General features: G+C 55.7%; 1 protein-coding gene across 2 annotated transcripts in view; it reads left to right on the top strand.

Annotated features, from left to right (window-relative positions):
* The window catches only part of Igsf21 (immunoglobin superfamily member 21), a 183,619-nt gene that overhangs the window by 160,943 nt on the left and 10,176 nt on the right, over positions 1 to 12,500 (top strand). For both annotated transcript variants that reach the window (XM_070037015.1, XM_070037014.1), the window contains exons 5-6: positions 7,114 to 7,229; positions 11,192 to 11,669. In XM_070037015.1, the coding sequence (XP_069893116.1) occupies positions 7,114 to 7,229; positions 11,192 to 11,669 (594 nt within the window). The remainder of the gene's footprint in view (positions 1 to 7,113; positions 7,230 to 11,191; positions 11,670 to 12,500) is intronic.

Genomic DNA, 12,500 nt, shown 5'->3' with positions numbered 1-12,500 from the left:
AGTAACAAAGCCTGGGAATGACTGGCCAGCTGGTCCCTGAGCCTGGCAAGGCCATGGCATGGCCTGTCCCTGCAGGGAGGGGGGTCCGCTCTGCCCACCTTCCACAGGGCTCGACCCCGTGCTTTAGCCATGCACAGCCCCCCGCGGCTGGGCTGTCCTGGGAATCCGGTGGGCTGAGGACAGGGGTGACCGGGAAAAGCACCTCCCTGTGGAGTGACTGTGTGCAGGTACAACAGGGAGGGGTCGGGAGGGGCCCAGGCCCCGAGTCTCTGAAATCCCCAACCTGGAGAATGAAGCTCTTTCTAAAAGACGCTGTATGTGCCAGCAGAGTGACTCATGCCTGGAATCCCCGCTGCGTGGGGAGGAAGAGATCAGATCCAGGCCAGCCCAGGCAAGAAAGTTCACGAGAGCCCATCTCGGAGGCGGGGCTTGGTGCCCCAGCTACGAGGGAGACCACAGGCCACACACGGGGGCGGGAGGGGGGGAGGGAGGCGGAGATGGGGTGGGTGGGGTGGGGGGGGATTGTGGTCTGAGGCCAGCCTAGGCCAAAATGGAAACCCTATCTAAAAAGTAATGAAAGCCAAAGGGGTCGTGATTGTGGCTGAGACTCTGTGCTTGGAGGGACCCAGCTCCACCAGAAGGAACCAAGTGTCCATGATGGGGCGTAGGAGGCCGGGGCCAAGCTGTGTGGCAGCCTGGAAACGTGGCCCCGAGGTGGGGGGCTGTGGTCACCAGCCACCATCTGAAACTCGTCCTCTCCCCATTTGCCAGAGCCTCCTCGGTTTCCACTGGCTTCTAGAAGCTTCTCTCCCAACAACCAGCCACACAGGTGGCCCTGGTGAAATCACCTGGGTGTGACATGGGGGCCTGTATCTCCACATGGCCAGCCTTGCTCACCTCAGAGCAAATCCGCATCCCAGACACAGATTCCCATCCCTACAGAACAGGCACTGGTCCCAGGGCCTTGACACATGCCATCCATTGCCATACCAACCACAACTGCTGGCCGGAAGAGCTGAGGCCCACATGGGGACCAACCTCCCAAGCACCCTGCCTCCAGCCAGAGGGAGGATGCGTTTGGTCAGGGGAGGGGATGTCAGAGAGAAAGACAAGCCAGTAAACCAGTGTGTAAACCAATGGAACCCTGCACATTCGGCACGGTGCAGGAGATAGACCAGGGGTATGAACAGAGAGTGGGGGGGGGGGCTCATACTGCCACAAGGAGCAATGTGCAGCCCTGCAGAAATGGTGAGCAGAGGGAGGGCTTTCAGAGAGACAGGAGCAGATACAAAGGCCCTGGGACTGGAGAGAGCTTAAGATGTTCAGGGAAGGAAACACAGAGGGAGGGACAGAGGGGTGGAAAGAAGGAAGGGAAGGGAAATAAAGGGACAGGGTGAAGGGAAGGGAAGGAAGAGGAGAAAGGCAGGGAAGAGGAGAAAGGCAGGGAAGAGTCAAGAAGGATTAGGTCAGGCTCAGTGTGTTTGAGGCAGGGTGGCAGGTGGCTGGTTGCCGGAGAGCGCTGGCTGGGGGGGTGGGCACGCACTGTGGGGTCTTGGGGTCTATTTCCGCAGCTGGATGTGTGCTCACCTGTGCGCCAGCGAAACTCAGACTACTTCGTGGTACAGGTCTCACCTGAACTGCGACTGAGTTAAAGAAGACAATGGCCCTGGGGCTGGGAAGGTGGCCCAGTGGTAGAGTGCTTGCCTTGCATGCATGAGGCCCTGGGTTCGATTCCTCAGCACCACATAAGCAAAAAGCCAGAAGTGGCACTGTAGCTCAAGTGGTAGAGCGCTAGCCTTGAGCTGAAGAGCTGAGGGACAGCACCCAGGCCCAGAGTTCAGGTCCCACAACCGGACCCCCCCAAAAAAAAAAAGAAGAAGACAATGGCCGGGTGCTGGTGGCTCACGCCTGTAATCCTAGCTACTCCGGAGGCAGAGATCCGAGGATCGCAGTTCAAAGCCAGCCCAGGCAGGAAAGTCCATGAGACTCTTATCTCCAGTAAACCACCAGAAGACTGGAAGTGGTGCTATGGCTCAAGTGGTAGAGTGCTCACCTTGAGCTGAAGAGCTGAGGGACAGCGCCCAGGCCCAGAGTTCAAGCCCCATGACAAAAAGGAAGGAAGGAAGGAAGGAAGGAAGGAAGGAAGGAAGGAAGGAAGGAAGGAAGGAAGGACAGACAGACCATGCTCCAGTCCCCAGTGAGCACGAAGTAGGGTGGAGGAACAGGGGGAGGTCGGGCCCTAAGGCAGTACTGGAAGGCTGCTGGGAGGAGGCGGCCCATGCAGCCAGCAAAGGATGAGACCACCTTGTCCCTGCGCTCGCTTGCCTCCAGCCAGGCGAGGGGCAGCTGTGTGGCTGCACCGGGTGAAGGCTTCCTGGACAAGTGCTCCGTGTGGGGGTGGAGGGGGGGCGGGAGAGAGAGAGTAAAGAAGATGGGAAAGAAATGGAGACTTGAAACCAAAGGGAGAAGGGAGGGAGGAAGGGAGGGAGAGAGGAAGGGAGGGAGAGAGGAGGACGGGAGAGCCGGGAGCGCGTTCTGTATTCCCGCACTTAGATTAAGAGGGTAGATCTGTGCGTTTTGAAATAGGGTAATGACTGGGCGCTGATTGAAAAGCGCGGCAGTCAATAAGGGCGGCAGTACCGAGAGGAAGCATGGATGTTTTTCCTCTTTTCTTTTTGCAAATAATATAATTTTGAACTTGTCCGTCCCTCTCCCTGCCCCTCCCCCACACACCGCTGCTGACCTCCCACGATAAAGGGTGCGAGGTGGGGGCCAGGCCCGGGGCCCCAGCACCCTGGTAGAGTGGAACCCTGGGAGTCAGGGGTAGGGGTCCTCCCTGGAGACGGAGCCCCGCCCCCAGCATGCCCACTGCCCCAGGAGGGGCCTCCTGAAGGATTATGGGGTGTTGGAAGCAGGGCCTGGGTCTACACCTGCCCTGGAGGCCTGCAATGGGCTTGTTGGGATGGGAGGAGGGGCAGAGCCCGGAAGGCAGCACTGAGCGGACGCAGGCAGCCCGTGGCGGGGGGGGGGGGGGGGGGGGGGTTCTCTTCCCTCAGATGCGTCCCAGTGTCTACCTCACAAAGGTCACTGGATGATTTACAGAGCGAGGAAGAGCTGTCACATTATCTCCAAAGTGACTGATGTAGTGATGGAAAACAAAGTTCTGCTCGCCAGATAAAGACGGGCGATATTTCAGGGTTAATTTCATAAAACCGATCACCAGACCATTACGGCGCCAGGTCCCTGTTAACTGTGGAGTTGGAAATAACGTTGATTCCCAGTGCCTGCAGAACGGGGGGGGGGGGGGGGAGGGCGAGGGGAATGGAGGTTAGCTCTGATGCTGGACAGAATCAGTCAAGGAAACTTCTAGTAGCAATTCTCTCAAGGCAGAAGTGAGATACTGGAAAGCCAGCTGGCTTGCAGGGGGTAGGGGGAGAGTTGGGGGGGAATGTCTATGGGATGGAGGGTGATTCAAGGTGGACTTAAAGAAAAGGGGGCACAGGCTCCCTTTGCTGCAGCTCCTTACCATCTTCAGCTGCTGTGAATCTAGCTCAGCACGGCCCGGAGCTTTGCCCAGCCCTGCTCCTATTACACTGGTCTTTGTCCTTGTCCTTGGCTGTGCCCGAGCTCGGGGACCAGCCCAGGGCCAGGGCACCTAAAGGATGCTTGTTTTTACTATGATCCGAGACTGTCACGGGAGAGGGTGGCAGCAAGAGCAGAACAGGGCTGGAGTTGGGAGTGAGGTGAAGGCAGAAATGGAGAGAGGATCGGGAACAGAGGCAGAGGTGGAGGTCAGAAAGGGGGAGGCGACGGAGGTGACAGGGCAGGAGGTGAGGTGGAATGAGGGGGAGAAGGGGTGAGGTGCAGAGGGAGGCTCCGGTGGGTACAGTGGGAAGCCGGAGGAGGAGGGGACGATGGCTGGCAGGGGGCGGTGTGGCAGGGGTGAGGACTAAGTCAAGGGAGGGAAAGGAGAAGAGGGAGAGGAGACAGTGACGGAGGAGCATCCTTGGTGGCCAGGCCCTGCTGGTGTCCCCAGCCTCCCGGCTGCCTCAGAGCCGTCCATTGAGTGGCAGGGAAGCGCCTCTTTCCCAGGACACAGCGCCTGGGGGTTTGCTGAGGGGCAGAGAGCGAGCACAGGCCCCGGCTGCGGCCCTGCTGTGGGCTGCCCGCGAGCTCCCGGCCCGCCACGGCGGCGTTGTGAGCTGGATTGAAAGTACACACTGCTGATGCCTGCTCTGAGTACAACGGGGGCAGGACACAGCCCTAGTCCTGTGTGTGAGTGAGTGAGTGTGTGTGTGTGTCCCTGTGTGCTTGTGCATACCCCTGCAATGTGCATGCATACTCATGACTTGTGCATGTGTATGTGCATTCATGCTGTGTGTGTGTATAAGTGAGTGTGTGTTTGCTGGAGGGAGGGCACCACACTAGGCCTAGGATCCTGGCCAGGATTGGGAAATGAGAGTGCCAGCAGTCCCGGGCCACTCTCTGACCTCAGTTTGCCTTCCCTATACAATGGGAATTTTGGCCGGCACCCGACCAATAGAAGCACAATGCAGGGCTCATCTATAAACGTCCAAGTTTTCTTCTTCAATAAGCACATGAACAACAAAAGTAAAATCGAAAGGTAACATTTATACTAAGGATATATTAAACCCAACATATCTGAAATACTATCACCATGTAATCAAAACGAAGAACTGTGAATGGAGCCAGGTGCAAGAGTCTCATGCCTGTAATCCTAGCTACTCAGAAGGCTGTTCGAAGCCAGCCCAGGAAGAAAAAGTCTGAGACTCTGATCTCTAGTTAATCACCAAATTGCCAGAAGTAGAGCTACATGTGACTCAAAGTGGTAGAGTGCCAGACTTGAGCAAAAACAAGTTCAGAGACAGCATCCAGGCCCAGTGTTCAAGCCCTAGCCCAGAACCAGCACCAAGGCTCATACGGACAAAGTTAAAACTGCAGAGTCGCCGGGCACCGGCGGCTCTCACCTGTAATCCCAGGATCTCAGGAGGCTGAGATCCAAGGATTGCAGTACAAAGCCAGCCCAGGCAGGGAAGTCTGCAAGACTCTTATCTCCAATGAACCACCAGAAAACCGGAAGTGGCACTGTGGCTCAAGTGGTAGAGCGCTCGCCATGAGCTGAAGAGCTGAGGGACAGCACCCAGGCCCAGAGTTCAAGCCCCACGACAGACAAAAACAAAACTGCAGAGTCTGTAACTTTCTGAGTCATGGAAGTGTTCAATTATATTTTTTCCCCTTTCTCGGAATCCCTAACCCGCTTACCATCTGTTCCACGCGTGTGCACGTTCACCTTTAATTACACCCCTCCATCTACTGTGTCTCCCGTTACCTCTGTTCATTCCGTGTCCCTTGCTGACAACACGTGGCAGCGGCTGAACGAACCAAAAAGACCGCCTCGTACCTGGCTTCCCTTTCCTCGGCTTTCAAACCCAGCGGCCGGGGTGGCTGCCACACCCCACTCAGCCCGTGGCCTTTCAACGCCATATCTGCTTCATCGCTGGCCACCGCAGCTAGCTAGCTCCTGGCGCTGTGCCTGGCACCTAGTAGGTGTCAGGAAATGTGTGTCGGGTTTAATTAAACATAGCTGGGGAGAAAAGCTCCTGAAGCAAGAGGAGGCCTTGCTCTCCTACCCAGCTACATACAGCCCAAAGCCAGGCTGGCAAGAAGGGCCAACTTTCCCCACCCTGACTTCTAAGAGGCTGCGTCGAGGGAAGCCTGGAGGAAGGACGGGAAATCCTAACATAGGGAGTCCCTACCTGGGGTCCAGCCCTGCCCATCACCCCGCAGCCTTCTCTGCACAGCAGAGAGCGGAGGCTGGCAGTTTGGATGGTGAGCTCGAGACCATGGAGCTGGAGGGAAGGCTAATGGCTTATCTGGAACCTGGATCCAGCCTTTTCCGATATGCACGGTGCCACAGCGCCCAGGTTTTGACAGTGGGTAGGGAGAGAAAGGAGGTACACTGGGGAAAGGCGGGAACACGAGACACAATAAACCAACTTCAAGAAAGAAAAGGTGCTCGGTGAGGAGGCTGAGATCTGAGGACCGTGGTTCAAAGCCAGACTGGGCAGGAAAGTCCGTGAGACTCTTACCTCCCATGGACCACTCAGAAAACCAGAAGTGCTGTGGCTCAAAGTTAGAGTGCTAGCCTGAAGCAAAAGAGCTCAGGAACAGTGCCCAGGCCCCGAGTTCAAGACCCATGACTGACAAAAGAAGAAAAGAAAGAAAATGGTATGTGTGTGAGGGGCTGTGGGGGGGGTCTCAGAGCCACCTGCTGCTCCCGCCCTCCGCCCCCTCCCGAGTCCAAGCCGAAGCTGCCGCTGTCTCTTCCTGATGAAAGTGAGGTTCCCGCTGTGTTTTCCTGGCGCATCTCTGCTCTCACTTAAAACTTTCCCTGGCTCCCTACCGCTTTCCAGAGAGAGAAGGAAAATGCTTTCGCTGCTGGTGAGGTGGTCAGCGGGCTTGCGCTCTGGAGGTTGGGGTGCAGGATGACCCTGACTTGTAGCAGTTGCTGGTTGTGTGTGTGTGTGTGTGTGTGTGTGTGTGTGTGAAGCCCCCACTGTGGCATGTTTCAAGTGGGCATCGGTGCCACAGATGGCTCATAACATTTCTGAAAATGTCACAAGTGGCTCCAGTGGTTGGCACAGGCTCCAGCCATCACCCCATAGGCGTGGTGTGTGCCCTGCCCATTTCCCCAGCCACCTGGCCACCACTTACTCCTTATCCTGACCAACATCCTTACACACACACACACAGCAGCCTACCACAGGGCCTTTGCACAGGTTGCTTTTCCTTCTATCTGCATTGCAGTCTCTGGTCCACTGTTATTTCCTCAGTCACAGCACCCTCATGGCTTCCGGTCTTCTCTCCATACCATGATGCCTTTGTGTCCATGTGACTCCTTGATTCCCATAGCTGCCTTCTCCCTAGACTACAAGTCCCAGGAGGGCAGGCAGGACCCTGGTCTGTATTTCCCGCGGGGCCTTATACTTGTGGTGGTCCAGGGCCACGGCGCCCCAGCCCCGTCCATGAGTCCTCACCAGCGCCGTGGCCGAGCGCCGTGGCCGAGCCCCGTCTCCACGCTTCTCTCCGCAGCTCCCCCCACCTCCATCGAAGTGGTGGCCGCTGACTCACCTGCCCCGTTCAGCCGCTACCAAGCCCAGAACTTCACACTGGTCTGCATCGTGTCGGGAGGGAAGCCGGCGCCCACGGTAAGTACCCCTCCTGTGCTGCTGTGTGCTCACACACACACACACCATACACACACACACACACACACACCATACACACACCATACACACACACCATACACACACACCATACACACACACACCATACACACACACACAGACACACACACAGACACACACATACACACACCATACACACACCATACACACACACACAGACACACACACACCATACACACACACACAGACACACACACACCATACACACACATACACACACACACACCATACACACACATACACACACACACCATACACACAGACACACACACACACCATACACACACACACACCATACACACACAAACACCATACACACACACACCATACACACACAGACACAGACACACACACACACCATACACACACACACCCCATACACACACACACCATACACACATACACACATTCACACACACACACCATACACACACACACAGACACAGACACCATACACACACACATTCACACACACACACCATACACACAGACACATATACACACCATACATACACACGCACACACACACGCACACACCATACACACACACACAGACACACACACACACATTCACACACACACCATACACACACACACACACATACATACACCATACACACACACACCATACACACACCATACACACACACATACACACACACACACATACACACCATACACACACACAGACACACAGACACCATACACACATTCACACACACACACCATACACACACATACACAGGCACACACACACACGCACACACACACCATACACACACACACACCATACACACACACACCATACACACACACACACCATACACACACAGACACAGACACACACACACACCATACACACACACACAGACACACACACACACCATACACACACACCATACACACACACATACACACATTCACACACACACAACATACACACACAGACACACAGACACCATACACACACACACCATACACACGCACATACACACAGACACACATACACACCATACACACACACATGCACACACACACGCACACACACACCATACACACACACACACCATACACACACACATACACACATACACACCATACACACACACACAGACACACAGACACCATACACACACACACATTCACACACACACACCATACACACACATACACAGGCACACACACACACGCACACACACCATACACACAGACACACACACACACCATACACACACACACACAGACACACACACACACCATACACACACACACCATACACACACACATACACACATTCACACACACACCATACACACACACACAGACACACAGACACCATACACACACACACATTCACACACACACACCATACACACATACACACCATACACACACACGCACACACACACGCACACACCATACACACAGACACACACACACATTCACACACACACCATACACACACACACACACCATACACACACACACCATACACACACACACACACCATACACACACACATACACACACACACCATACACACACACATACACACAGACACACACACCATACACACACACACCATACACACACATACACCATACACACACACACCATACACACACACACCATACACACACACACACCATACACACGCACACACATACACGCACACACACACACACCATACACACACACATACACACACACATACACACATACACACATACACACCACACACACACACATTCACACACACACACACATACACACAGACACACATACACACACACACACAGGCACACACACACACCATACACACAGGCACACACAGACACACACATTCACACACACACACCATACACACACAGACACACACATACACATATACACACACACCATACACACACACACACCATACACACACGCACATGAAAGCACGCTGCTCACCCTCCACTGCCACCTCTGCCAGGTAGTCCAGGGGACAGGACACCATCAAGGTTTTTCATTAGTGTTTCTAGAAAGAGCAGGTCCCACGGGAAACGGTAGCCCCAGGGAGCCCTGTGGGTCCAACATTTAAGCAAGGAGGACAAGTCACCCCCTGAGGAACCCACATTGAGAACCCCTCCCCAGCGGCCTACGCTTTGACCTCTGGGAATCCTTTGTTCCCTGACCCTGCGGGCTTCAGTCATCCCTGCTGCAGAGCAGGTGAGGGGCCAGTGCCAGGGGGCGTGGGGTCAGGAAGGCGGGCGTCACAGCATGCCGGTGGTGGCATCCGGGACACAGAGTGGCTCTGCTCCAGGGAGGAGGGCGGCGGGCCAGGCCTAGCTGCCCAGGGTGTCGTTTGTGGCTGCAGCGAGGCCCAGCGGGGCCAGGGGTGAGAGGGAGGAGGGGGGTGGGGGCGGGGCAGGAGGACGGTGGCCTCAGAGCCACCCCCAGGGCCTGAAGGGGAACGTGGCTCAGGTTTTCCCTTTTGGAGCCATAGAGGCCTGGTCTTCCTGAAGCCAGGGCTTGCCGGATAGGAGGTTCAAAGGCTGGGGTGGGGGGCCCATCGAGGCCCTGGGGACCCCACCCCACCTGCTGCTACCACTGAAGACCTGGGAACAATTCCCCCCCATTCTCCTGTCTCTCTGCCTCTGTCTCTCTGTCTCTCTCTGTCTGTCTGTCTCTCTCTGCTGATATATGAAAGATTATGATGTCCCTACATACCAGGCATCTGCATTTGTCTGGGACAACAGGACTTTAAAGAAATGCTTTGATATAAATGACACATCTGCTTTAAAGCACTTTAAAATTTAAAAAAAAATGGAAAGGAAGAGGGGGGAAGTACAGAAAGAAAAAGAAACCCCAAAGCAAGCTATCGTGGGCATTTGAGATGCTCCTCCAGAGTTAGAAACTCGGGCAGATTCTCGGAGCTCCCTGCCCCCCATCTTCCCCTCCCCCCTCCCCCTCCCCCACTGCTGCTTCCTGACTTCTTCTCTCCCCGTCTCCTATAGATTTATTTATTTGATTTTGTCTCAATACATCCGATGCCTTCAGGCTTCTGGGTACGTGTACCAAAATGAAAAGACAGCAAATTAAATTAAATGCCGCCTCACAAAACTTGAATTTCCCGCACCTGTTTTCTGTCATTTTTACAACACACACACACACACACACACACACACACACACACACACACACACACACACAGAGTCTGCCATCTTCTTCCTCTCCGTGTCTCACTTAGCCCCTCATAGCTATCCATTTCCCTCACCCACGTGGTCCCCAGGCAGGTGTGGACCAGCCCCTGGGGACCAGGCCCTTGGGGACCACTGGCTGCTATTCTCCAAAGTCCTTTTTACTCCTTTGCTATCATCTAAGGACTCAACATTTCCAGGGAGATTCTTTTTCCTCTTCCTGTGTGTGCCATCAATACTGGGGATTTGAACTCAGGACCTTGCATTGTTGCTTGGCTTTTTGGGCTCCAGGTGAGTTCTCTATCCCTTGAGCCACAGCTCCAGTTCCAGCTTCTTACTGCTTAACTGGAAATAAGAGACTCACGGACTTTTCTGTCCAGGGCTGGCTTTGAAGCTTGATCCTCAGATCTCAGCCTCCTGAGTGGCTAGGATGACAAGTGTGAGCACTGGACCATGTTCCTCTCTTCATCAGGGTGGACACGGAGGCTTTAAGTCTCCTGGGTCGGGCTGAGGGTGGGTCCCCGGTCCCTCTGCTGGGGGTTGCCCACAGTTCTTGGGATTCCTTTTCATGTTTTCATGTTCTTACGGTCAGGTAATGAGTACATGTCTTTTGGGGCTGTCAAGGAGCAGCGCTGGGGGTCAATCTACGTCATGACCAGGCGGGGCAGGTGCTGGTGGGGCTGGCTCATCACCCAGCCCGAGGGGAGTTGAAGGTCACGCACAGGAATCTCCTCCCGCCTGCAGGTGTATTTCAAGCGGGACGGGGAGCCCATCGACGCGGTGCCCCTCTCCGAGCCCCCCGCGGCCAGCTCGGGGCCCCTCCCGGACAGCAGGCCCTTCCGCAGCCTCCTGCACCGTGACCTGGACGACACCAAGATGCAGAAGTCGCTGTCCCTGGTGGACGCCGAGTACCGGGCGGGACACCACCCCTCCACGGAGCGCCCCTCGCGCAGCCTGACCCCGGATCCCGGCGGGCTCCTGCAGCCCACCACCGAGAACATTCCAGAGACGGTGGTGAGCCGCGAGTTCCCCCGCTGGGTGCACAGTGCCCAGCCCACCTACTTCCTGCGCCACCGGCGCACCCCGGGCAGCGACGGCACAGTAGAGGTGCGCGCGCTGCTCACCTGGACCCTGAACCCGCAGATCGACAACGACGCCCTGTTCAGCTGCGAGGTCAAGCACCCGGCGCTGTCCATGCCCATGCAGGCCGAGGTGACGCTGGGTAAGCCTGGCCAGGGAGGGCGGGGAGGGCCAGGGCTGCCCCTGTGGAGCTAGATGGGGGCCGGGGGCACCGGCCATAGAGTCTCCAGGGACATGGGAAGGAATGGGGCAACTGGAGGGAGGTGGGCAGGAGGCCTGCCAGCTGGCTGTGCTAGAAGGAATGGAAGGTTCTAGAACTCAGGGATTCTGCAAGACCCACAGGGTCCAGAATGCCAGGGCTCAGGGGAGGTTTGTTGGGTCAAGGACAGAAACATAAAAGGTTTCCAGGAGCCAGGCACCAGGGGCTCACAATTGTAATCCTAGCTACTCAGGAGGTGGAGATCTGAGGATCGAGGCTCAAAGCCAGCTCAGGCAGGAAAGTCTGTGAGACTCTTATCTCCAATAAACTACCAGAAAATTAGAAGTGGCGCTGTGGCTCAAAGTGGTAGAGCGCTAGCCTTGAGCTCAGAGAGGCCCAGAGCCCAGGCCCTGAGTTCAAGCTTCAGGACTGGCAAAGAAAAGAAAAAGCAAAAGCTTCCAGGTCCCTGTTGAATAGGTGGGAGGTTCATCGGGACGCGTGGTCAGAGGCTGGGCAGGTGAGACCCGGAATGCACAGCGTCCTCACCGGGCTCCACTGGGCTGGGGTCCGGAACTCACAGGAGGGAGGGTGTACCTGCTCCAGCCTGCCCATTGGGTCCAAAGCCCCATGGTCTCTGAGAGCACGGGAGATGAGGGCAAACAGGACCAGCTGGTCAGGACTGGTTCAGTCTCCAAATCCAGAGCCTCGTGTTTGGCTGGACATGCATGAGACGGACAGAGGGCACGGAGGGACACGGTGACCCACAAGCATCAC

Source organism: Dipodomys merriami, unplaced genomic scaffold (assembly GCF_024711535.1).
Source record: "Dipodomys merriami isolate MVZ:Mamm:240054 unplaced genomic scaffold, mDipMer1.0.p SCAF_28, whole genome shotgun sequence".
Lineage (NCBI taxonomy): Eukaryota > Metazoa > Chordata > Mammalia > Rodentia > Heteromyidae > Dipodomys > Dipodomys merriami.
This window is presented reverse-complemented; position numbering and strand designations above follow the sequence as displayed.